Source organism: Salmo salar, chromosome ssa02, assembly GCF_905237065.1.
Source record: "Salmo salar chromosome ssa02, Ssal_v3.1, whole genome shotgun sequence".
In the NCBI taxonomy this organism is placed as follows: Eukaryota; Metazoa; Chordata; class Actinopteri; order Salmoniformes; family Salmonidae; genus Salmo; species Salmo salar.
This window is the reverse complement of record NC_059443.1, coordinates 84,383,087-84,410,697: the sequence shown is the minus strand read 5'-3', so window position 1 is coordinate 84,410,697 and position 27,611 is coordinate 84,383,087. Positions and strand designations below refer to the sequence as shown.

The following is a 27,611-nucleotide window of genomic DNA, read 5'->3' as shown; positions in this document are numbered from 1 at the left end:
GCCTTGAATTCTAAATAGATCATCGACAGTGTCACCAACAAAGCACCCCCACACCATCACACCTCCTCCTCCATGCTTCACGGTGGGAACCACACATGCGGAGATCCTCCGTTCACCTACTCTGCGTTTCACAAAGACACAAAAATCTCAAATTTGGACTCATCAGACCAAAGGACAGATCTTTACCGGTCTAATGTCCATTGCTCGTGTTTCTTAGCCCAAGCAAGTCTCTTCTTATTTTGATTTTATTTTAAATGTAACCTTTATTTAACTAGGAAAGTCAGTTAAGAACAAATTCTTATTTACAATGACGGCCTACCGGGGAACAGTGGGTTAACTAACTGCCTTATTCAGGGGCAGAACGACAGATTTTTACCTTGTCAGCTCGGGGATTTGATCCAGCAACCTTTCAGTTACTGGCAAAACGGTCTAACCACTAGGCTAACTGCCTCCCTTTTCATGAATTAATATCTAATAACGCAAAAACATAAGTGCCTTATTGGTGTCCATTAGTTGTGGTTTCTTTGCAGCAATTCAACCATAAAGGCCTGATTCGCAGTCTCCTCTGAACAGTGATGTTGAGATGTGTCTGTTCCTTGAACTCTGAAGCATTTATTTGGGCTGTAATTTCTGAGGCTGGTAACTCTAATGAACATCCTCTGCAGCAGAGGTAACTCTGGGTCTTCCTTTTCTGTGGTAGTCCTCATGAGAGCCAGTTTCATCATAGCGCTTGATGGTTTTTGCGACTGCACTTGAAGAAACGTTCAAAGTTCTTGAGTATTGACTGACCTTCATGTCTTAAAGTAATGATGGACTGTCATTTCTCTTTGCTTATTTGAGCTGTTCTTGCCATAATATGGACTTGGTCTTTTACCATAGGGCTATCTCTGCATACCAACCCTATCTTGTCACAACACAACTGATTGGTTCAAATGCATTAAGGAGGAAAGAAATTCCACAAATTAACTTTTAACAAGGCACACCTGTTAATTGAATGCATTCCAGGTGATTACAGGTGACTACCTCGTGAAGCTGGTTGAGAAAATGCTAAGAGTGTTCAAAGCCGTCATCAAGGCAAAGGGTGGCTACTTTGAAAAATCTCAAATATAAAATATATTTACATTTGTTTAACACTTTTTTGGTTACCACAGTGTTACCATGTGTTATTTCATAGTTTTGATGTCTTCACTATTATTCTACAATGTAGAAAATAGTAAAAATAAAAACCTTTGAATGAGTAGGTGTGGCCCCCCTTTTGACAGGTACTGTATAATCTATAGGGTTAAACCTGTATGATGTACTCTGGGTTGGTGAGTATCGTGTTATTTAATCTATAGGGTTAAACCTGTATGATGTACTCTGGGTTGGTGAGTATCATGTTATTTCATCTATAGGGTTAAACCTGTATGATGTACTCTGGGTTGGTGAGTATCATGTTATTTCATCTATAGGGTTAAACCTGTATGATGTACTCTGGGTTGGTGAGTATCATGTTATTTCATCTATAGGGTTAAACCTGTATGATGTACTCTGGGTTGGTGAGTATCATGTTATTTAATCTATAGGGTTAAACCTGTATGATGTACTCTGGGTTGGTGAGTATCATGTTATTTAATCTATAGGGTTAAACCTGTATGATGTACTCTGGGTTGGTGAGTATCGTGTTATTTAATCTATAGGGTTAAACCTGTATGATGTACTCTGGGTTGGTGAGTATCGTGTTATTTAATCTATAGGGTTAAACCTGTATGATGTACTCTGGGTTGGTGAGTATCATGTTATTTCATCTATAGGGTTAAACCTGTATGATGTACTCTGGGTTGGTATAGGAGAATCCCTGGAATTCGTTCTGATCGAGGTTCATTATGAACAGTTTGTCTGTAGGAGTCAGTTCCACTGCCATCTTAGTGAACTCTTTATCAAAGTTCCCTGTGTCCCGACGGTTCTTCTGTTAGAGGGAGAAAGGAGAGAAAGGAGGGAGGGAGGGGAGGAGGGAGAGAGCGAGGGTAGGAGAGGGAGGGGGAGAGGAGGGAAGAAAGAGAGGGGAGAGAAAAGAAGATATGTTATTTTAATCAGGTTATTGATCTCTGAACAGACAAGCTTATTAATTAGAAACATGACTGAAATCGAGCTCAGAGAGAGAGAGAGAGAGAGGAAGGGGGGAGAAGGAGAGATTGTGAGTGAGTGAGTGAGTGAGTGAGTGAGTGAGTGAGTGAGTGAGTGAAGGAAGGAAGGAAGGAAGGAAGGAAGGAAGGAAGGAAGGAAGGAAGGAAGGAAGGAAGGAAGAGTTAAGAGTGAGAGGTAAGGAGAGAGATAGTGAAAGATAGAGAGAGATAGTGAAAGAGAGAGAGAGAGAGAGAGAGAGAGATAGTGAAAGAGAGAGAGAGATAGTGAAAGAGAGAGAGAGAGAGAGAGAGAGAGATAGTGAAAACCAATCAGCACACAGGTTCTGAGGATGAATTGAAGGAAGAGAGGTGTTCAAACACGACACACCCCTCTCTACGAACTGAGGCCGTACAGCCCCATACCTAAGACAGAACAGTCGGACCGCACCAAAGTGAAGACAGGGGGGGTGCAGCCCCAGAGCAGCTGAGAGCACAATAACAGTAATGTTTATGTGAACAGAGACAGAGGCAGAGGACAGAGAGAGCAGCGAGTCTGGACACAAGAGGAGCCAAACTGACAGACCAAAGGCACAGACCACCCCAGAACAAACACACAGACCGACCCAGACCATCCCAGAACAGACAGACATAGACCACCCCAAAACAGACACAGACCACCCCAGACAAAAAGACAAAGACCACCCCAGACCAAAAGACACAGACCACCCCTGAACAGACAAGATCACCCAGGAGACCGGAGAGACACCAGACACCCACTGAACAGACAGGATCACCCAGGAGACAGGAGACACCAGACCACCCACTGAACAGACAGGATCACCCAGGAGACAGGAGACACCAGACCACCCACTGAACAGACAATATCACCCAGGAGACAGGAGACACCAGACCACCCACTGAACAGACAATATCACCCAGGAGACAGGAGACACCAGACCACCCACTGAACAGACAAGATCACCCAGGAGACAGGAGACACCAGACCACCCACTAAACAGACAGGATCACCCAGGAGACTCCTAAGTCTACAGAACATAGAAAAGTCAACAGACAACCTGAGAGAGAAAATATACAGACCCCGGTACAGACAAGCAACAGACTGATAGACTATGGCATAGACTTAAAGACAGACTGGCAGAGGGACAGACCGTTACAGACTGGAAGAGGGACAGACCATTACAGACTGGCAGAGAGACAGACCATTACAGACCGGCAGAGATACAGACCGTTACAGACTGGCAGAGAGACAGACCGTTACAGACTGGCAGAGAGACAGACCGTTACAGACTGGAAGAGAGACAGACCGTTACAGACTGGAAGAGAGACCGTTACAGACTGGCAGAGAGACAGACCGTTACAGACTGGCAGAGAGACGGACCGTTACAGACTGGCAGAGAGAGGGTGTTACAGACTGGCAGAGAGACAGACCGTTACAGACTGGCAGAGAGACAGACCGTTACAGACTGGCAGAGATACAGACCGTTACAGACTGGCAGAGAGAGGGTGTTACAGACTGGCAGAGAGACAGACCGTTAAAGACTGGCAGAGAGACAGACCGTTAAAGACTGGCAGAGAGAGGGTGTTACAGACCGGCAGAGTGAGAGAGCTATAGAATGACATACAGAAAGCCCCAGGAAGAGAGGAACGGAGAGAAGAGAGAGATAGTTTCCAGGAACACTCGTTTATTTCCTACCTTCTGCTCTCCATCTCCATCTCTCCATCTCCATGGACTAGTAGACTGATCTGTTCCTCAAGGGGTTTCTATATGGACTAGTAGACTGTCTGTTCCTCAAGGGGTTTCTATATGGACTAGTAGACGTCTGTTCCTCAAGGGGTTTCTATATGGACTAGTAGACAGTCTGCTCCTCAAGGGGTTTCTATATGGACTAGTAGACTGTCTGTTCCTCAAGGGGTTTCTATATGGACTAGTAGACTGTCTGTTCCTCAATGCACTTCAATTAAGGGTGTGTGTGTGTGTGTGTGTGTGTGTGTGTGTGTGTGTGTGTGTGTGTGTGTGTGTGTGTGTGTGTGTGTGTAATGAGACAGAGAGCAGTATGCTGGTTGAGACGTTAGGCACGAGGAGGTGAGTTGAGTTATATTATATTATCATCCAATCAGAAGACAGATTTACACTTACAAGATCAACGACACACACCATCTCCCTACATCTTTACAAATCTCTGTAAGTTTCCTGTAAGACAGTAGACACTTGAGTTAACTCCCCAAGATCAGATAAGGCCTATAGCCTTTAGCTCAGCAGACACACAAAACAAGATTCAGCAATCATCATTATCCTCATTATCATTATCCTCATTATCATCCTCATCATTGTCATCATCCTCATCATTGTCATCATCCTCATCATTGTCATCATCCTCATTGTCATCCTCATCATTGTCATCATCCTCATTATCATCATCATCCTCATTGTCATCATCATCATCATCCTCATCATCATCCTCATTGTCATCCTCATCATTGTCATCATCCTCATTATCATCCTCATTGTCATCATCATCCTCATTATCATCCTCATCATCATCCTCATTGTCATCATCATCCTCATTCTCATCATCATCCTCATCATCATCCTCATTGTAATCCTCCTCATCATACCCAGTCACTCTTGACACAAGAAAAAAAATCTCTTTCCAGTATTTTACTGTTTGACACATTTAACTGCTTGTTAATATAATCAGATCTCTCTTTAAACAGTTACAGAACACCTCCCAACCCCCTGGTACTAATAACCAGTTAACTAACCAAGTACTAACTAACCCCCCTGGTTAAGTAACCAAGTACTAACTAACCCCCCTGGTTAAGTAACCAAGTACTAACTAACCCCCCTGGTTAAGTAAACTTGTACTAACTAACTCCCCTGGTAAACTAAACTAGTACTAACTAACTCCCCTGGTTAAGTATCAACTACAACATCCCTGTTTGGCAGTGGTCAGATAATTCCTAGACAGTGTCTGAAATCGCACCCTATTCCCTATGCAGTGCACTACTTTCTACTGGGCCAGGGCCCTGGTCAATAGCAGGTCACTATAGAGGGAATGGGCCCTCCCTGGTCAATAGCAGGTCACTATAGAGGGAATGGGCCCTGGTCAATAGCAGGTCACTATAGAGGGAATGGGCCCTGGTCAATAGCAGGTTACTATAGAGGGAATGGGCCCTGGTCAATAGCAGGTCACTATAGAGGGAATGGGCCCTGGTCAATAGCAGGTCACTATAGAGGGAATGGGCCCTCCCTGGTCAATAGCAGGTGACTATAGAGGGAATGGGCCCTGGTCAATAGCAGGTCACTATAGAGGGAATGGGCCCTGGTCAATAGCAGGTTACTATAGAGGGAATGGGCCCTGGTCAATAGCAGGTCACTATAGAGGGAATGGGCCCTGGTCTCAGAGCGATATCTAGAGATGGGTGGTTGGACTGGGTTGACAGACTATTGGAGATGAACCCTGGTGTGTCTGTGTGTTTCCAGTTGCAGTGAATGCTATTCTGAGGTGTGGTTGTTGGGCTCTGTGGCACAAAATGGCTGCAGTGTGTCTTCCTGTAATGGAGGACACTGGACCCTGAAATCTGACCCTGCTTTGGCACACTTTTACAGTAACGTAACATGGTGTGTGAGGTGGTGGTTGTCACGACTTCTGCCGAAGTCGGCTCCTCTCCTTGTTCGGGCGGCGCTCGGCGTCGCCGGTCTTCTAGCCATCGTCGATCCACTTTGCATTTTCCATGTGTTTTGTCTTGTTTTTCCACACACCTAGTTTCAATTCCCTCATTTACTTGTTGTGTATTTAACCCTCTGTTCCCCCCATGTCTTTGTCTGGGATTGCTTATTGTAGTGCTTGTGCACGTTCCCCCTGAGCGCACGACGGGTTATCTTTGTGCCCATTTATCTTGTTGTTCTGGATGCCGTTGGTTTTGCTTAATAAATCTCCGGTTAATACCCAGTTCTGCTCTCCTGCGCCTGACTTCTCTGCCGCCAATTACGCACCCCGCTACACAATCCCTCACCAAGACATGGGGGGAACAGAGGGTTAAATACACAACAAGTAAATGAGGGAATTGAAACCAGGTGTGTGGAAAAACAAGACAAAACACATGGAAAATGCAAAGTGGATCGACGATGGCTAGAAGACCGGCGACGCCGAGCGCCGCCCGAACAAGGAGAGGACCCGACTTCGGCGGAAGTTGTGACAGTGGTGGTGGTGACAGTACCAAGGAGGCTACGTATATTCAGCATCCCTCCCTGTAACAACATGATGCTAACACGTCATAACAGTTCTAGTATTCTGACAGTAAATCTCTGACAGTAAATCCCTAACAGGAATCCCTAATCAATACAAAAACAATACCCTGATTGATCATTAATAGTAGAAAGTCGATCAGTTCGATCAGTCGGTCAATATTGGTCCCAGATCAGTGGGAGGTCATTTGATTGGTTGATGGTGGAATGTAACTGATTGATTTGATTATCGATTCGTTAAAATCGATTGACTCAGCATTTATAGGATTTCATACACATGGGTCCTTCTGTTCTGTTGAGTAGAAGTTGTCTTTAACCGCTGATCAGAGGTCAGATCTCCATAATGGTTCAGGTTAAGACTGGGGCATGGGGAACCTGATCCTAGATCTGTGTTTAAGTTAGGGTTTGAACAGTAGATATGGGTAGGGACAAGGCTATGTCCCAATTCTCTCTCCTTCCTCCCAAAGTATGCACTTGTTCACTTGAAAGGAAATGAGTGGTAAATGGAAACTCTACTCCAGGTTTATACCAATACAATGTTTTTACATTTGTGTGTTTTTTAAATTTTATTTATTTAACCTTTATTTTACTACCGTAAATTCCGGACTATAAGCCGCAACTTTTTTCCCACGCTTTGAACATCACGGCTTAAACAATGACGGGTTTTTCCCGCTTTCACATTTTTTTTCTCCAAAAAAACACATTCTGTGACGTGCTCAGTTTTTTGGCGGCATGAAGCTTTCATTAGACCAATGAAATTGCCGAACGGGTTAAGGTCAAACAACTTTTTTGTTTACTGTTTAGATTAAATCGAGCGCTCTCAAACTTCCCATCATTCTGATTACGGTAGTCATTTTGTGACCCTCATCATGGCAAAGACACGGAGAAATGCATATGATGCAGCTTTCAAGTTGAAGGCGATTGATCTGGCTGTTGGAAAAGGAAATAGAGCTGCTGCACGGGAGCTTGGTCTTAATGAGTCGATGATAAGACGTTGGAAACAGCAGCGTGAGGAATTGACTCAGTGCAAAAAGACAACTAAAGCTTACTACTAATTTTGTATTTTTTGTTACAAGCCGTGTTTCGTTAAAGCCTATTTATTTTTGCTACAAGCCGTGTTTCGTTAAAGCCCATTTATTTTTGTTACAAGCCGTGTTTCGTTAAAGTCTGTGTAAAGTTAATTTGTTTCAATGTACCGGTAGGCACCTGCGGCTTATAGACATGTGTGGCTTATTTCTGTTCAAAATAAAAAAATTTTAATTCAGTGGGTGCGGCTTATATTCAGTTGCGCTTAATAGTCCGGAAATTACGGTAGGCAAGTCAGTTAAGAACAAATTCTTATTTACAATGACGGCCTACCCCGGCCAAACCCGGACGACGCTGGGCCAATTGTGCGCCGCCCTATGGGACTCCCAATCATGGCCGGATGTGATACAACCTGGATTCGAACCAGGCACTGTAGTGATGCTTCTTGCACTGAGATGCAGTGCCTTAGACTGCCTTAGACCACTCGGAGTAGTGGACAAGTGCACACTCAAGAGGGAGGAGAGATAATTGGGACACACCCTTGCTCCTAAACCATATCCTGGTAATGAAATGATATGAGATCTGGAAGAGGGGCAGGATCATGGAGCTAATGCAGCGCCGTGATTGGTCAGTCCATGTCGGGGTACTCTGGGTTAACAAATGAGAATCCCTGGAACTCTTCCTGGTCCAGGTTCATGATGACCTCCTGGTCAGGGGGGGTCAAGACGGGGGGGTGGCGTGTAAAGAAACGGTCAAAGTTCTCTGCATCGCGACCACACTGTGGAGGAGGGAGAGAGAAGAGGGATGGATGGATGAAGGAAATAAAAACACAAAGTAGAGGAGAAACAGAATATAAATATAATGTAGATGGATGGAGAGTCATCCGGTCCTCATCCACAACAGAATAGAAATATAATGAAGCAGATGGACGGAGAGTCATCCGGTCCTCATCCACAACAGAATAGAAATATAATGAAGCAGATGGACGGAGAGTCATCCGGTCCTCATCCACAACAGAATAGAAATCTATATTTTTTCCACCAGTGTTGTGCTGATTCATTTCATGCCAACTTAACACGACCCTGGAGGAAAAAAATAAATAACAGAAACTCAAGGGGTAAAAGCTGGTCATTGGATGAATGGACTAGTGACGTAAGAATGAGAATATTGGATTGGATAATAAAATCAGCCAACCAATCACAATTCGGACCGGACATTCTTGGACTTTCATTGGTTCAAATGAGCCAATGAAGCCTCAGCATCCTGTGACCTAGTGACAACGCAAACCAGTGGGTTGAATTATGCTGTGCCGTGGGACACCGGGCTGAGGCCTGTGATGTGACCAGGCGGTGAGGGAGGAGCATCCTTCTCTAACAGAACAGTAATCTACACCGCCCGGTCATGTTGTCAACAAGGCATCATGGTACATCGACCAGAAACATACATCACCTCTTTTCCACCAAATATATATGTTTGAATTTTCAAACTAGTTTTCATTAGGAAGGCACATGAAGCATTTTAATCAGAAAACAATCACTTTTGAAAAACACACAATCCTACTCATCCCTCCACGTGTTTAATTTCGGCACTTATGTTTTGAGCCAACTTCGTCCTGGGCTTTGAACGGGGAACCTGGTTCACACCCGGGAAGCAGCCCGGTTCCTAAACTAATGCAATTCACTTTCACCCGGTGCAAAACACACCTACCCTGGAGACCGGGTCAGATTAATGGAATCCCCCCAATGAGACACCTACCCTGGAGCCTGGGTCAGATTAATGGAATCCCCTCAATGAGACACCTACCCTGGAGACCGGGTCAGATTAATGGAATCCCCTCAATGAGACACCTACCCTGGAGCCTGGGTCAGATTAATGGAATCCCCCCAATGAGACACCTACCCTGGAGCCTGGGTCAGATTAATGGAATCCACTCAATGAGACACCTACCCTGGAGCCTGGGTCAGATTAATGGAATCCCCTCAATGAGACACCTACCCTGGAGCCTTGGTCAGATTAATGGAATCCCCTCAATGAGACACCTACCCTGGAGCCTGGGTCAGATTAATGGAATCCCCTCAATGAGACACCTACCCTGGAGCCTTGGTCAGATTAATGGAATCCCCTCAATGAGACACCTACCCTGGAGCCTGGGTCAGATTAATGGAATCCCCTCAATGAGACACCTACCCTGGAGCCTGGGTCAGATTAATGGAATCCCCTCAATGAGACACCTACCCTGGAGCCTGGGTCAGATTAATGGAATCCCCTCAATGAGACACCTACCCTGGAGCCTGGGTCAGATTAATGGAATCCCCTCAATGAGACATTGGCATCTGTTGGCACAGACTAATGGCGGATGATATTTGAGGTTTGTGGGCAGGGCTTGGAGGATGAATGAACCAATTGCTGTTTGACTTACAGTGCCTTCAGAAAATATTCACCCTTGACTTTTTCCTACATTTTGTTGTGTTACAAAGTGGATTAAAATGGATTTAATTGTCATTGTTTTAATCAACAATCTACACAAAATACTCTGAAATGTCAAAGTGGAAGAAAAATTGTAACATTTGTAAAAAAAAATGTATGAAAAATAAAACAAATCTATTTCTTGATCAGGTAAGTATTTAACCCCCTGAGTTAATACATGTTAGAATCACCTTTGGCAGCGATTACAGCTGTGAGTCTTTCTTGGTAAGTCTCTAAGAGCTTTGCACACCTGGATTGTGCAACATTTGCACATTATACTTAAAAAAATTATCCAAGCACTGCCAAGTTGATTGCTGATCATTGCTAGACAGACATGGTCAAGTCTTGCCATAGATTTTCAAGCCAATTTAAGTCAAAACTGTAACTAGGCCACTCAGGGACATTCAATGTTGTCTTGGTAAGCAACTCCAGTTTAGATTTGGCCTTGAGTTTTAGGTTATTGTCCTGCTGAAAGGTGAATTTGTCTCCCAGTGTCTGTTGGAAAGCAGACTGAACCAGGTTTTCCTCTAGGATTTTCCCTGTGCTTAGCTCTATTCTGTTTATTTTTATCCTAAAAAACTCCCTAGTCCTTAACGATGATAAACATACCCATAACATGATGCAGCCACCATCATGATTGAAAATATGAAGAGTGGTACTCAGTGATGTGTTGTGTTGGATTTTCTCAAAACATAACGTTTTGTATTCAGGACATGAAGTTAATTTCTTTGCCATTTTTTTTGCAGTTTTACTTTAGTACCTTATTGCAAACAGGATGCATAATTTGGAATATTTTTATTCTGTACAGCCTTCCTTCTTTTCACTCTGCCATTTAGATTTGTATTGTGGAGTAACTACAATGTTGTTGATCCATCCTCAGTTTTCTCCTATCACAGCCATTAAACTCTGTAGCCATTTTAAAGTCACCATTGGCCTCATGGTGAAATCCCTGAGCAGTGTCCTTCCTCTGCGGCAACTGAGTTAGGAAGGACGCCTGTATCTTTGTAGTGACTGGGTGTATTGATACACCATTTAAAGTGTAATTAATAACTTCACCATGCTCAAAAGGGATAATCAATGTCTTTATTTTTTTATTTTTACCCATCTACCAATAGATGGCCTTCTTTGCGATGCATTGGACAACCTCCCTGGTCTTTATGTTCAAATCTTTGTTTGAAAATCACTGCTCGACTGAGGGACCTTACAGATAATTGTATGTGTGGGGTACGGAGATGAGGTAGTCATTCAAAAATCATGTTAAACACTATTATTGCACACAGAGTCCATGCAATTTACTATGTTACGCACATTTTCACTCCTGAACTTCTTTAGGCTTGACATAACGAAGGGGTTAAATACTTATTGACTCAAGACATGTTAGGTTTTAATTTTTCAAAATGTAAAAAAAGAAATCTAAAAACATCATTTCACTTTGACATAATGGGGTATTGTGTAAAGGCCAGTGACACAAAATCTCAAATGAATCCAATTTAAATTCAGGCTGTTACATAACATTTGGAAAAAGTACCTGTTTTTATCAGATCTAGTGGATCAAGAATATTCTATAGGTCTACAACTTAGAGATCCAGTGGATCTATTCTACAGCTTAGAGATCCAGTGGATCTATTCTACAGCTTAGAGATCCAGTGAAGTTATTCTACAGCTTAGAGATCCAGTGGATCTATTCTACAACTTAGAGATCCAGTGGATCTATTCTACAACTTAGAGATCCAGTGGATCTATTCTACAACTTAGAGATCCAGTGGATCTATTCTACAACTTAGAGATCCAGTGGATCTATTCTACAACTTAGAGATCCAGTGGATCAATTCTACAACTTAGAGATCCAGTGGATCTATTCTACAACTTAGAGATCCAGTGGATCTATTCTACAGCTTTGGGTTTGAAGGGGTAGTAGGTAGTTATAATGAGGGTATAGAGGGCTATATATATCAATATATATAGAGCGAGAGAGATAGGTTATATAGGTTAGACTCACAGCTTTGGGTTTGAAGGGCGGCTGGACTTCCTTGTTCTCCAGTTTGTCCCAGTCTATGTAACGGAAGAAGGCATGTTCCTTTATATCCCTCTCCCCCTCCGGACCACAGCCCAGACGCTTCCCTGGGTGCTTAGTCATCAACTAGAGACAGGGGTCAGAGGTCAGAGTGTGTGTGTGTGAGAGAGAGACAGAGAGTGTAAGTGTGTATACTCACCCCTTTGCAGATGGCGACAGCCTCCTTGGACATGGACTTGGGGTAGGAGACGTGATGCTCCATGATGGACTGAAACAACTCATCCTCATCCTCACCATCAAACGGAGGCTGGGGAGGGACACACAGAGCACCACTGAGAGGACACCGCTGACATTCTGCACTACGTACTGTAAGACTATGTAGCGAGACAAATATCACCCACACCCACACCCCCCTACCTGTCCAGCCAGCATCTCATACAGCAGAACGCCAAAGGCCCACCAGTCCACGGACTTCCCATAGGGCTGGTACGCTATGATCTGGAGGAGGAGAGAGGGATGAGATAGGAGGAGGATAGAGGACTAAGGCGGGAGGAGAGGAGAAAGAAGAGGATAGGGGGATGAAGAACAGAAGAGACCATTACCTCAGGAGCGATGTAGTCTGGGGTCCCACAGAAGGTCTTGGTGGTGACACCGTCTAACATGTTCTCTTTACACATCCCAAAGTCAGCTATCTTAATGTGGCCTTCTGCATCCAGCATCACGTTGTCCAGCTTCAGATCCCTAGGAGAGACACACACACACGTTACACACACACACGTTACACACACACACGTTACACACACACACGTTACACACGTTACACACGTTACACACGTTACACACGTTACACACACACACACACACACACACACACACACACACACACACACACACACGTTAAACATACATTTTAAACATACACTATATATACAAAAGTACCCCCTTCAAAATGTGTGTATTCGGTTGTTTCAGCCACACCCGTTGCTGACAGGTGTATAAAGTTGAGCACACAGCCTTTCAATCTCCACAGACAGACATTGGCAGTAGAATGGCCTTACTGAAGAGCTTAGTGATGTTCAACATGGCACTGTCACAGGATGCCACCTTTCCAACAAGTAAGTTTGTCAAATTTATGCCCTGCTAGAGCTTTTATTTTAAGTGCTGTTATTGCGAAGTGAAAACGTATAGGAGCAACAACGCCTCAGCCGCGAAGTGGTAGGCTACACCAGCTCACAGAACGGGCCTGCCAAGTGCTGAAGCATGAAGCGCATAAAAGTCATCTGTCCTCAGTTGCAACACTCACTACTGTGTTCCAAACTGCCTCTGGAAGCAACGTCAGCACAAGAACTGTGCGTCAGGAGCTTCATGAAATGGGTTTTCATGGCCGAGCAGCCGCACACAATGCTAAGATCACCATGCGCAATGCAAAAGCGTCGGCCGAGTGGTGTAAAGCTCGCCGCCATTGAACTCTGCAGCAGCGGAAATGCATTCTATGGAGTGATGAATCACGCTTCACAATCTGGCCGTCCGACAGCCGAATCTGACCAGTCAGCACGAACACACGTTAAGAACGACGTACTGTCTCCATGACAACAGCGTCTGGACATCAGAACAGCGATTACTAACCTCGATTTGGATGAAGAAGATTTCTACTTCAACGAGTTGGCAGCTCTGGACGTTTAGCTTACCCCGGATCTGGCCCTAATCCCCGGGAAGCGGCGGGGAAAGAGGCTAGCGTGGCGCCGTCATGACAAGACTACGTTTGCGAGAATGTAGACCGCGATTTCCCTCTGTTGGCGAACGTGCAGAACGAACTGGATGAGCTCCGTTCAAGACGATCTTATGTTCCTCGGAGTCATTGCTGAACAGGGACGTGGATTTATTATTTTTTTATTTCACCTTTATTTAACCAGGTGGCCAATTGAGAACAAGTTCTCATTTACAACTGTGACCTGGCCAAGATAAAGCAAAGCAGTGCGACAGAAACAACAACACAGAGTTACACATGGAATAAATAAGCGTACAGTCAATAATACAATAGAAAAAAAGAAAGTCTATATACAGTGTGTGCAAATGGATAGAGGTAAAGCAATAAATTGGCCATAGTAGCAAAGTAATTACAATTTAGCAGATTAACACTGGAGGGATAGATGAGCAGATGATGATGAGCAGATGATGGTGTGTAAGTAGTGATACTGGTGTGCAAAAGAGCAGCAAAGTAAATAATAACAATATGGGGATGAGGTAGGTAGATTGGGTGGGCTATTTACAGATGGACAATGTACAGCTGCAGCGATTGGTTAGCTGCTCAGATAGCTGATGTTTAAAGTTAGTGAGGGAAATGTAAGTCTCCAGCTTCAGCAATTTTTGCAATTCGTTCAAGTCACTGGCAGCAGAGAACTGGAAGGAAAGGCGGCCAAAGCAGGTGTTAGCTTTGGGGATGACCAGTGAGATATACCTACTGCAGCGCATGCTACGGGTGGGTGTTGTTATCGTGACCAGTGAGCTGAGAAGGCGGAGCTTTACTTAGCATAGACTTATAGATGACCTGGAGCCAGTGGGTCTGGCGACGAATATGTAGCGAGGGCCAGCCGACTAGAGCATACAGGTCGCAGTGGTGGGTGGTATAAGGCGCTTTGGTAACAAAACGGATGGCACTGTGATAGACTACATCCAATTTGCTGAGTAGAGTATTGGAAGCTATTTTGTAGATGACATCGCCGAAGTCGAGGATCGGTAGGATAGTCCGTTTTACTAGGGTAAGTTTGGCAGCGTGAGGGAAGGAGGCTTGTTGCGAAATAGAAAGCCGATTCTAGATTTGATTTTGGATTGGAGATGTTTGATATGAGTCTGGAAGGAGAGTTTACAGTCTAGCCAGACACCTAGGTATTTGTAGGATATACAACTCTCTGGTTTTTCTATGCATCGTCAAGACCGGACGGCAGACTCGGGTAAGGTGAGAGGGGGAGGGTTGCATCCCTTTGTTAACAACAGCCGGTGTGCAATTTCTAATGTTAAGAAAGCCTAGAGTTTTTGTTTGCCTGAGTTAGAATCCCTGCAGACCATTCTATTTACCAAGAGAGTTTATCTATATTATTCGTAGCTGTCTGTTTACCACCACAAACCGATGCTGGCACTAAGACCGCACTCAATGAGCTGTAAAGCACATTCAGAGGCGGCGCTCCTAGGTCAAAAGATAGGCTACTATTATCATTGTCAGATCGTGAAATGTGTGTTGAAATACATATTTTCCTGGAGAAATTATTTGATCACCTGCAATTTTTTATGCACTAAAAAGATAATTGTGGACCAGATTGACACGATCTTCCCACTATTTATTGTTTCTGCAGGATTCACCCTCTTCAGGAATCATTCTGCAGGATTCACCCTCTTCAGAGAATCATTCTGCAGGATTCACCCTCTTCAGAGAATCATTCTGCAGGATTCACCCTCTTCAGAGAATCATTCTGCAGGATTCACCCTCTTCAGAGAATCATTCTGCAGGATTCACCCTCTTCAGAGAATCATTCTGCAGGATTCACCCTCTTCAGAAAATCATTCTGCAGGATTCACCCTCTAAGTTTAACACATTGTTTTCAGATCAAAAAGCAGTAGCAGCAGTGTTCAAATGAGGAACCAAATGAACGACTCTTTCACCGATGCAATTTGGTTCCCAATGTTCACAAAAAAAGAGATGTTCAAAAAGAGCTGTTCGTTCGCGAACAACCCATCCCCAATCAATATATACAGCCTAATAAGCAACTAATTCTAGAAAAACTGAGAAAAAAAATTGACATTTCATCAATTACAAATGACAAAAATATTAAACCATCCCCTAGGCTGAAATTGAAAAAGCAAGACCCTCCCCCCATTTTCCTCCAGGTAACCATTATGTAAATGAATGAACCATTATGTAAATGAATGAACCATTATGTAACCATTATGTAACCATTATGTAACCATTATGTAAATGAATGAAGCATTATGTAACCATTATGTAATGGTTCATTCAGAAGCCATGGATTACAGGCAACATCCGCACTGAGCTAAAGGCTAAAGGCTAAAGCTGCCGGTTTCAAGGAGAGGGATATTAATCCTGATAAGAAATCCCGCTACGACCTCTGACGAGCCATCAAACAATCAAAGCGTCACTACAGGACTAAGATCGAATCCTACTAGGCTGGCTCTGACGCTCGACGGATCTTTCAGGACTTGCAAACTATTACGGATTAAAAGGGAAACCTAGCCGCAAGCTGCCCAGTCCTGTGAGGATCCAAAAAGGTCAGATCAGGTTTGCAATGAATAACTTCAACCAGACCCACTCTCACCCACAGAGGGTGGAACTGGTGGAGGTTAACAACTCACGCCCGGGTGTAAATCAAGGAGAGAAGATTCAGGTCTCCCTCTACAAATTCAGCCAAGGAATGTGCTTTGTTTTAAGAATACTTTTCCCGCTAAAACTCTAACACCTTCTAAAGCGAATAAAGGAACAATATTTCTAACATATAATGCGGGGAACGGTCAGAGGCGATCTATAGAACACTAATGTCATTTAGGTTGTTATTTTGTGATGTCATTAAAAATGTTATAAAGGAAATACTGTAACTTGGAAAGTCTATCCACTACATGAGTGATGTGTCCATCCTATGCGTTGTGCATGAAATATGAACAATGATGAAAGTGTTTCTGTTAAGAGAGGGGTATGATTTTAGAAGCCATAAGAGATAATTGTTTTACATAAACTTTATACAGTGACAAGTCACGCCCCTGAGTGAGGTCAGAGAACGTGTCAGCCTGATTGTACCGCCCCTTTTGTACAAACTGTATAAAATGATGGGTTAAGAATTAACATACCAGACCAGAGAGACATAGGGCTGCAGCTCACCTTTAAAGTATTAGACCAGAGAGACGTAGAGCTGCAGCTCACGTTTAAAGTATTAGACCAGAGCGACGTAGAGCTGCAGCTCACGTTTAAAGTGGTTTGAACTCAATCTCAACACGAGGTAGAGACGATAAACTCACCTCCCGGACAATCACTGGTACGGCTGATTAGCTGTAATGAATCTAGAAAAGGAAATTTAAGTGGGACCATTCTACTAGTCTGCTCAAACCATCTCATGACCTCACTGGGAATCATCGACACGGCTGGCTAGCCTATCTTCAAAGAGGCATTTTTAAGAGCGAATGGAAGGAGAATCAACTCTGTAGTTCTGTTCAGGACTACACGACAAGTCACCAGATACCAGACAACCGCAGAGGAGAACAACAGTAGAAGAAGACTTGTGGAACCATTTTGGGACAATCAGAGCCTTACCAAGGCGGCCCGGTTCCGGTCTCTATCTCTCTCTCTCTCTCTCGCCCTTTCCATGTCTTTTGTAACAAGCAGCTACATTGTTGTCAGTCTGCTAGGGGCCTGTTTTGTGCATGTTTATCCTATTTTACCATTTAGTTAGCTAGTAAATAAATAATAAACCAATTTGTGTAGTACTGAATCAGAAGTAAGGCCAGAGTTAATTGTTATATGATTAATTTAAATTGGGTAACAATTAACCATATTTAGGTTGATTCGATAAATAAGTCTTTAGATTAATGTTAAAAGTCAAATCACGACACCAGTGATGCGAGGCTACCAGACAAGCTAAATGCCTTCTATGCTTGCTTCGAGACAAGCTACACTGAACCATGCATGAGAGCACCAGCTGTTCCTGTGAAATGCTTACTTACGAGCCCTTTCCCAAAAATGCAGAGTTAAAAAGTAAGACAAATCTGCAAAAAAATAAAGGAAATAGTGACACAATAATGAGACTATGTACAAGGAGTACAAGTACCGAGTCAATGTGCAGGGGTATGAGGTTGTTGAGGTAATATGTAACTAGGCAAGTCAGTTAAGAACAAATTCTTATTTACAATGACGGCCTACCCCGGCCAAACCCGGACGACGCTGGGCCAATTGTGCGCCGCCCTATGGGACTCCCAATCACGGCCAGTTGTTATACAGCCTGGAATCGATTCAGGGTCTGTAGTGACGCCTCTATCCCTGAGATGCAGTGCCTTAGACTGCTGCGGATCTGAGGGACCATGACAAATCATTTCAGTCTCCTGAGGGGGAAGCGGTGTTGTCGTGCCCATTTCACGACTGTGTTAGTGTGTTTGGACCATGATAGACCACTAGGGATGTGTTAGTGTGTTTGGACCATGATAGACCATTAGGGATGTGGACGCTGCACGACAACGGGTTGATGCTCGGCCCTCTGTTTCCTGTAGTCCACGATCAGCTCCTTTTGTCTTGCTGACAAACATTCAGAAGGCCGCGGGGCCAGACGGAATACCACACGTAACAAACATGAAGTAAAACAGTCACTCACCGGTAAACGATGCCTTTGGAATGGAGGAAGAGGAGGCCGATGGAGATCTCCGCTGCATAGAAACTACACACACACACACACACACACTGAGTTAGACCAGGCACAGGAGTGCGTGCGTGTGTGCATGTGTGTGCGCGTGGTGTGTGTACTCACACAGCGTGGGGTTCCTTGAACTTGCCGACCTGCTGGATCTGATACATGAGGTCTCCTCCGTTGATATACTCCATCACAAAATATAACCTGTCCTGGAGAGAGAGAGAGAGAGAGAGAGAGAAGGGTTAAAGAGAGAGGGGAGGGAGATAGAAACAGAGAGAGAGACAGAGCTAGACACAGAGAGAGGGACAGAGAAAGAGAGACAGAGAGAGACACTCCATCAACAAGAACACCCCTTCAAGCAGACCCGGAGAGCTGGAGGTGGAGAGAGACATATCTGCACTCTGGACTGTGGTGAGGCAACATCAACAGGAGAAAGAGCAGAAGAACAGAGCACTAGAGGAGAGGATCAGACTGCTGGAGGAGAGGGTGAGAACGATGACGTGTGACAGAGGAACAACCCATTAGAGAGCTGGCCACCCCCGCAGAGAAGCCAGTAGAACAGTCCACTCCAGATCCTGACCAAAGTCTCCACACCACAGCAGAACAGTCCACTCCAGATCCTGACCAAAGTCTCCACACCACAGCAGAACAGTCCATTCCAGATCCTGACCAAAGTCTCCACACCACAGCAGAACAGTCCACTCCAGATCCTGACCAAAGTCTCCACACCACAGCAGAACAGTCCATTCCAGATCCTGACCAAAGTCTCCACACCACAGCAGAACAGTCCACTCCAGATCCTGACCAAAGTCTCCACACCACAGCAGAACAGTCCACTCCAGATCCTGACCAAAGTCTCCACACCACAGCAGAACAGTCCACTCCAGATCCTGACCAAAGTCTCCACACCACAGCAGAACAGTCCACTCCAGATCCTGACCAAAGTCTCCACACCACAGCAGAACAGTCCACTCCAGATCCTGACCAAAGTCTCCACACCACAGCAGAACAGTCCATTCCAGATCCTGACCAAAGTCTCCACACCACAGCAGAACAGTCCATTCCAGATCCTGACCAAAGTCTCCACACCACAGCAGAACAGTCCATCTCAGACCATAGCTTCAACATCACAGCAGGACAGATAAATGAAGAACCCCAAACCCAGGGGACCCCACCCCCTCCTAGCAACCCCCGTCAGCCCCCCCTGACAACACCCCACACCCACTGAGGACACACACAAGCAACAGATTGTACTCATATAGGCTCCCTCAGATCAGACCTATGCCTCTCCTGCCCACCCCATGCCCCCCACTCCCGCAAAGAGGGCCTCAACATGGAAGTCACACATACGCCCAGGCCGTGAGCAGACGAACAGGCCCAACCCCCACTCTTACACTAGCACAAGCCAATGGCATGCACCGGATGCCCAGCAGGCTCTGCTCATACTTACTCTTCTGAGGCCAAACCACACGACTAGCAACATTGGACACTTTATGGAACACAAAGCCTTCACTATCTCATCCTGGATTATCCAAGGCCTGAGGTTATCTGCCTTTGCCCCAAATAGCAGAAACCAACCTACCAGGAGTAAAACAGTGAAGAGACTCAATGGATATGCTAACTTGGTATAGAGCAGACCTAACCCACTCTATTAAATTAGTCAAAACAGGAACATTTTACATTTGGATAGAAATTCAAAAGGAAATGAGCTCCTTCCCCCCCCAGGCACAACTATGACAACATAACCAACAAAAACGTGTCACAACTCCTGCAGCTCTGTCGCACGCTGGGTATGTACATTCTCAGCCCTCTCCTGTACTTTCTGTTCACCCACGACTGCGTGGCCATGCACGCCCACAACTCAATCTTCAAGTTTGCAGACGACACTACAGTGGTAGGCTTGATTACCAACAACGACGAGATGGCCTACAGGGAGGAGGTGAGGGCCCTCAGAGTGTGGTGTCAGGAAAATAAACTCTCACTCAATGTCAACAAAACAAAGGAGATGATCGTGGACTTCAGGAAACAGAAGAGGGAGCACCCCCCCTATCCACATCGACGGGACAGTAGTGGAAAAGGTGGAACATCACGGACAAACTGAAATGGTCCACATACACAGACAGTGTGGTGAAGAAGGCGCAACAGCGCCTCTTCAACCTTAGGAGGCTGAAGAAATTTGGCTTGTCACCTAAAACACTCACAAACTTTTACAGATGCACAATCGAGAGCATCCTGTCGGGCAGTATCACCGCCTGGTACGGCAACTGCACCGCCCACAACCGCAGGGCTCTCCAGAGGGTAGTGCGGTCTGCACAACGCATCACCGGGTGCAAACTACCACCCGAGCCACTGCCTGTTCATCCCTCTACCATCCAGAAGGCGAGATCAGTACAGGTGCATATAAGCTGGGACCGAGAGACTGAAAAACAGCTTCTATCTCAAGGCCATCAGACTGTTAAACAGCCATCACTAACAGAGAGAGGCTGCTGCCAACATACTGACTCAACTCCAGCCACTTTAAAAATGGATTTAATAAATGTGTCACTATAATATCGCCACTTTATATAATGTTTACTTACCCTACATTACTCATCTCATATGTATATACTGTACTTTATACTGTCTACTGCATCTTGCCTATGCCGCACGGCCATCGCTCATCCATATATTAATATGTACATATTCTTATTCATTCCTTTACACTTGTGTGTGTATAAGGTAGTTGTTGTGAATTTGTTAGATTACTTGTTAGATATTACTGCATGGTCGGAACTAGAAGCACAAGCATTTCGCTACACTCGCACTAACATCTGCTAACCATGTGTATGTGACAAATAAAATGTGATTTGATACATAGTCTATGGTAGGCTTCAAGGAGACTCCTACGGTAGATAGACCTATAGCTCATCTCTCTGTAGTGGTACTGTGGACTCCTTTATCACTGACCTCAACCCACTGACACCTCTATCAGACCACAGTCAGCCCCCTGACACCTCTATCAGACCACAGTCAGCCCACTGACACCTCTATCAGACCACAGTCAGCCCACTGACACCTCTATCAGACCACAGTCAGCCCACTGACACCTCTATCAGACCACAGTCAGCCCACTGACACCTCTATCAGACCACTGTCAGCCCCCTGACACCTCTATCAGACCACAGTCAGCCCACTGACACCTCTATCAGACCACAGTCAGCCCACTGACACCTCTATCAGACCACAGTCAGCCCACTGACACCCCTATCAGACCAGTCAGCCCACTGACACCCCTATCAGACCACAACAAAGACAAATGGTTTGATGAAAAATGCAAAAAAACCTAAGAAAGAAATTGAGAAACCTATCCAACCAAAAACAGAGAAACAGAAAACCTGAGCCTACGTCTTCACTACAGTGAAACACTTAGAAAAAAGAAGGAACAGCACGTCAGAAATCAGCTCAGTGTGATCGAAGAATCCATAGACTCTAACCACTTCTGGGAAAATCGGAAACACACTAAACAAACTACAACACGAAGAGTTATCTTTCCAAAATGTAGACGTATGGATAAACTACTTCTCCAATCTTTTAGCCATATAACAAAGAACAAACAGCAAAAAATATATACATGATCAAATACAAATCTTACAATCAACTATTAAAGACTAACAGAACCCACTGGATTCTCCAATTACATTGAATGAACTACAGGTAAAAATACAAACCCTCCAACCCAAAAAGGCCTGTGGTGTTGATGGTATACTAAACTAAAATATACAGACCACAAATTCCAATTGGCTATTCTTAAACATCATTCTCAGCTCTGGCATCTTCCCTAATATTTGGAACCAAGGACTGATCTCCCTTATCCACAAAAGTGGACACAAATTTGACCCCTATAATTACAGTGGAATATGCGTCAATAGCAATCTCTGAAAAATCCTCTGCAGTATCATCAACATTGTCACAATGAAAACATTGTCCTGAGCAAATGTCAAATTGGTTTCTTACCAAAATACCATACGACAGACCACGTATACACCCTGCACACCCTTACTGACAAACAAACAAAAACAAAAGCAAAGTCTCCTCATGCTTTGTTGATTTAAAAAAAAGAAGCTTTTGACTCAATTTGGCATGAAGGTCTGCTATACAAATTGATGGAAGCGGTGTTGGGGGGGAAAGTATATGACGTTATAAAATCAATGTACACAAACAACAAATTGGCAATAAAACGCACAGATTTATTTCCTTAGGACCGTGGGGTGAGACAGGGATGCAGCTTGAGCCCCACCCTCTTCGGCATATTTATCAAAAAATTGGCGAAGGCACTAGAACAGTCTGCAGCACCCGGCCTCACCCTACTGGATTCAGAAATCAAAATGTCTACTGTTTGCAGATGATCTGGTGCTTTTGTCCCCAACCAAGGAGGGCCTACAGCAACACCGAGATCTTCTTCATAGATTCTGTCAGACCTGGGCCCTGACAGTACATCTCAGGAAGATAAAAATAATGATGTTCCAGAAAAGGTCCAGTAGCCAAGACAACAAATACAAATTCTATCTAGACACTGTCGCTCTAGAGCACACAAAGAATTACACCTGCCTCGGTCTAAACATCAACACCACAGGTAACTTCCACAAGGCTATGAACGATATGAGAGACAAGGCAAGAAGGGTCTTCTACGCCATCAAAAGGAACATAAAACTCAACATCCCAATTAGGATCTGGCTAAAAATACTTCAATCAGTTATCGAACCCATTGCCCTCTATGGTTGTGAGGTCTGGGGGCCACTAACCAACCAATAATTCACAAAAAATGGGACAAACACTCAATTCTGCAAAAATATACTTTGTGTACAACGCAAAACCCAAAACAATGCAGGCAGAGCAGAAATAGGACTATACCCGCTCATTATCAAAATCCAGAAAAGAGCTGTTCAATTCTACAACCACCACAGAGCCCTCACCTAAAGAGAGATGAACCTAGAGAAGAGTTTCTTCAGTCAACTGGTTCTGGGTCTCTGCTCACAAACACAACACCACACAGAGCCCTCACCTAAAGAGAGATGAACCTAGAAAAGAGTTTCCTCAGCCAACTGGTTCTGGGTCTCTGCTCACAAACAGACCCCACAGAGCCCCAGGACAGAAACACACAAATATAACTATTTGACACACTGGAAAGAATCAACCAAAAAACATAGCAAACTGGAATGTTATCTGTCCCTAAACAGAGAGTACACAGTGGCAGAATACCTGACCACTGTGACTGACCCAAAATTAAAGAAATCCTTGACTATGTACAGACTCAGTGAGCACAGCCTTGCTATTGAAAGAGGCCACCATAGACAGACCTGGCTCTCAAGAGAAGACAAAGAGAATGAGGAGAGAGGTAGAGAGAGAGACAGAGAGAAAAAGAGAGAGAAAGCAAGGGAGGAGAAAGAGAGAGAGAAGAGACTGTTCAGTATTCCCCAGGTATTCCCAGAATTCCACCTCAGAAAACACTGATAAAAGCAGAACACCTGCTCTTGAGAATGGTGTGTGTGTGTGTGTGTGTGTGTGTGTGTGTGTGTGTGTGTGTGTGTGTGTGTGTGTGTGTGTGTGTGTGTGTGTGTGTGTGTGTGTGTGTGTGTGTGTGTGTGTGTTTACCATGGTCTGGAAGCAGGAGTGGAGCTGTGTGAGGAAGGGAGGTTTCCCTGACAGGGCCAGGACTCTCTTCTCCACCATGGTACACTCCACATCATCATCCTGGATCACCACATCCTTCTTCAGGATCTTTACGGCGTACAGCTCGTCTGCTCCTTTACGCTCTGCTAACATCACCTAGAGATGAGGGGATATTTAACAGGATCTTTAACAGAGTAACACACTGTCTCTCCGTCCCCCAAATACACAGTCTCTCCGTCCCCCAAATACACAGTCTCTCCGTCCCCCAAATACAGTCTCTCCGTCCCCCACATACACAGTCTCTCCGTCCCCCAAATACACAGTCTCTCCGTCCCCCACATACAGTCTCTCCGTCCCCCACATACAGTCTCTCCGTCCCCCAAATACACAGTCTCTCCGTCCCCCAAATACACAGTCTCTCCGTCCCCCAAATACACAGTCTCTCCGTCCCCCAAATACACAGTCTCTCCGTCCCCCAAATACACAGTCTCTCCGTCCCCCACATACAGTCTCTCCGTCCCCCAAATACAGTCTCTCCGTCCCCCAAATACAGTCTCTCCGTCCCCCACATACACAGTCTCTCCGTCCCCCACATACAGTCTCTCCGTCCCCCATTTACAGTCTCTCCGTCCCCCAAATACAGTCTCTCCGTCCCCGTCTCTCCAACCAGTCTCTCCACCCCCCCACGCACACACATACAGTCTCTCCGTCCCCCACATACAGTCTCTCCGTCCCCCAAATACACAGTCTCTCCATCCCCCACATACACAGTCTCTCCGTCCCCCACATAGTCTCTCCGTCCCCCACATACAGTCTCTCTGTCCCCCAAATACACAGTCTCTCTGTCCCCCACATACAGTCTCTCCGTCCCCCACATACAGTCTCTCCGTCCCCAAAATACACAGTCTCTCTGTCCCCCACATACAGTCTCTCCGTCCCCCACATACAGTCTCTCCGTCCCCCAAATACAGTCTCTCCGTCCCCCACATACACAGTCTCTCCGTCCCCACATAGTCTCTCCGTCCCCACATAGTCTCTCCGTCCCCCACATACAGTCTCTCCGTCCCCCACATACAGTCTCTCCGTCCCCCAAATACAGTCTCTCCGTCCCCGTCTCTCCAACCAGTCTCTCCACCCCCCACGCACACACATACAGTCTCTCCGTCCCCCACACACAGTCTCTCCAACCAGTCTCTCTGTCCCCCACATACAGTCTCTCTGTCCCCCACATACAGTCTCTCTGTCCCCCACATACAGTCTCTGTCCCCCACACACAGTCTCTCCAACCAGTCTCTCCGTCCCCCACAGTCTCTCCAACCAGTCTCTCTGTCCCCCACATACAGTCTCTCTGTCCCCCACATACAGTCTCTCCGTCCCCCACATACAGTCTCTCCGTCCCCCACATACAGTCTCTCTGTTCCCCACATACAGTCTCTCCGTCTCTCCAACCAGTCTCTCCACCCCCCCACACACAGTCTCTCCAACCAGTCTCTCCGTCCCCCACAGTCTCTCCATCCAGTCTCTCTGTCCCCCACATACAGTCTCTCCGTCCCCCACATACAGTCTCTCCACCACGTACCTTCCCGAAGCTGCCCTTGCCCAACACCATAATGAAGTTGAAGTCTGTCAGTTTGACGCGGTCCTGGTTACCGTTGCTATCGTACTTAGAGGTGGAGTTAGAGGAGGAGCCGTCTGTGTTCTTACCAGGACCGATCTTAGCCCTCTGACGGGGAGAGACAACTTATGATCAGAGTTACAGTTTCTTATGGCAACATTTTGGGTTTGATAACTGCCAGAAAACTTAACTACATGTTCTTCAATCTAGAAGAATTGCAGTCAGGACTGAATAGTATAAATATCTGCTTTTCTCTCTCTAAACATTAAGCTCACATCATTCATCAAGGTCAGGGGACTGTTACATACATACTGAGGTTGGAACAGGGGATTGTTCCATACATACAGCGGTTGGAACAGGGGACTGTTACATAGAGGTTGGAACAGGGGACTGTTACATAGAGGTTGGAACAGGGGACTGTTACATAGAGGTTGGAACAGGGGACTGTTACATAGAGGTTGGAACAGGGGACTGTTACATAGAGGTTGGAACAGGGGACTGTTACATAGAGGTTGGAACAGGGGACTGTTACATAGAGGTTGGAACAGGGGACTGTTACATAGAGGTTGGAACAGGGGACTGTTACATAGAGGTTGGAACTGGCCTAAATGGAGAGCCGATGGGGTAACATTAGTGAACTGGACCTCCACTTAAGATGGAAATCAAACTGCATCTGGTTTCGGCGGGGATTCCCCCGAGGGAAAGTGGAGAGCACCACGGCTGAGTGGGTAAAAATAACGTATTTGGAGCCTAGGATATAATACTAGCAGCCCTCCCTCTGGCTGACACACTCACCTCCCGCCAGTGATGTCATTGGTTTCTCTCACCTCAAACTTCTGTCGTAGTTCCTCGTTGCCGTCCTCTCCGTCTGGTTGGACAGGAACATTAAAGTACTCTCCCTCCTCTTGGGACAACAATTTAAACCTGTAGAATATACGGATTAACACTACAGATTCATACCATTGGCTCTGTGTTTGGCTGGCGTTAAAGTGGCACTAGTTTCAAATTCACGTTACTTTGACATTTCGTTGGGTAAAAACAGGGCCCACTGGCATTTCCCAGCCCTAACGCCAGGTTTGGCAATGTACCTGTTTTATATCAGCCCTGCGCTCAGATGGGAGGGGTGGAAATATTTTAGGCGTGTCCTTAAAAACACGATCCAAAGTGGTCATTTCAGGCAGAGCTGATGGGGATATTTAAGACCAACCAAAAACAGGTTTTTAGCGGTAACGCTGTTGGTTCTGGAATGAACTCTGACAGAGGAAACTCAGCCTATCCAGCTGTGATGCATACTGCTCATATGTACATGGAACAAGAGCAGCCTAACGTGCTTTTGGTGCCTGTATACTTCCTATTTAGAAACATAAACTAAGGTTTTTTTCTTCTCCCATTTTGTGGTATTTGATTTTTAAAAAACAATTTAAAAAAACAATTAAGGCTTTTTTTTTGTCTGCCCAATGCAATCGTGAAGTAGTCAAGACTGTCGATAAAGGGATTGGCTCCTGAGACCGCTTGGAAATAAATGTTAAATCACCAAGGCTTTATTAAAACATCAAGTTAGAGAGGAGTGAAACGGTGAGCTGACATTCCCTTTGGATCTCTACCTTGTAGACAGACCCACATTATTTTATCCATGTAGGTCCCATTTTGGAGGTGTGTAACCCCTCCCCATGGTGTAGGCTACGTGTCCATGCCCGTCATGAAACGAGAGACGAGACCCTCTGTGAATATCGGTGATTCTGGTATTTAGAAGTTCTCTGTAACCTGTAAAAAAATGGCTTGTTTTCCGTTTCATATGTTCTAAACCCAAGCCCACCCCTAGGCCTGCTATAACGAAGGCTTTTTTTAAATGATCTTTATTTAACCTTTATTTAACTAGGCAAGTCAGTTAAGAACAAATTCATATTTACAATGACGGCCTACCAAAAGGCCTACTGCAGGGACGGGGGCCTGGGATTAAAAATAAATACAAATATATATATTTATATAAATATGGACAAAATACACATCTCGACAAGAGAGACACCATAACACTACAGAAAGAGAGCCCTAAGACAACAACATA

General features: G+C 45.1%; 2 protein-coding genes across 3 annotated transcripts in view; both read right to left on the bottom strand.

Moving 5' to 3' along the window:
- Positions 1-1,285: 1,285 nt before the first annotated feature.
- The window catches only part of LOC106594520 (protein kinase C beta type), a 108,535-nt gene continuing 82,209 nt past the window's right edge, over positions 1,286-27,611 (bottom strand). The window contains exons 8-17 of one of the 2 annotated variants that reach the window (XM_045711386.1): positions 26,374-26,470; positions 25,511-25,654; positions 23,914-24,087; positions 18,400-18,491; positions 18,247-18,309; positions 12,484-12,622; positions 12,299-12,379; positions 12,081-12,188; positions 11,867-12,007; positions 1,286-1,948 (exon numbers count right to left, since the gene is read on the bottom strand). In XM_045711386.1, coding sequence (XP_045567342.1) covers positions 1,796-1,948; positions 11,867-12,007; positions 12,081-12,188; positions 12,299-12,379; positions 12,484-12,622; positions 18,247-18,309; positions 18,400-18,491; positions 23,914-24,087; positions 25,511-25,654; positions 26,374-26,470 — 1,192 coding nt within the window. In that variant the 3' untranslated portion in view covers positions 1,286-1,795. Of the gene's footprint in view, positions 1,949-7,705; positions 8,180-11,866; positions 12,008-12,080; positions 12,189-12,298; positions 12,380-12,483; positions 12,623-18,246; positions 18,310-18,399; positions 18,492-23,913; positions 24,088-25,510; positions 25,655-26,373; positions 26,471-27,611 lie in introns of those variants that run through there. The other variant, XM_045711380.1, reaches the window with a different exon arrangement.
- Positions 4,211-7,140, bottom strand: LOC123731984 (phosphopantothenoylcysteine decarboxylase subunit VHS3). Its single transcript, XM_045711400.1, has 2 exons — positions 6,310-7,140; positions 4,211-5,812 (listed from the first exon to the last, which is right to left on the bottom strand). Exon 2 carries the CDS (start codon positions 4,799-4,801, stop codon positions 4,403-4,405), a length of 399 nt encoding a protein of 132 aa, XP_045567356.1. The 5' UTR covers positions 4,802-5,812; positions 6,310-7,140; the 3' UTR covers positions 4,211-4,402.

Coding starts and splice junctions, on each gene's coding strand:
- LOC123731984 (XM_045711400.1), bottom strand. CDS start 4,801: ATGTGTCAAACAGTAAAATACTGGAAAGAGATTTTTTTTCTTGTGTCA.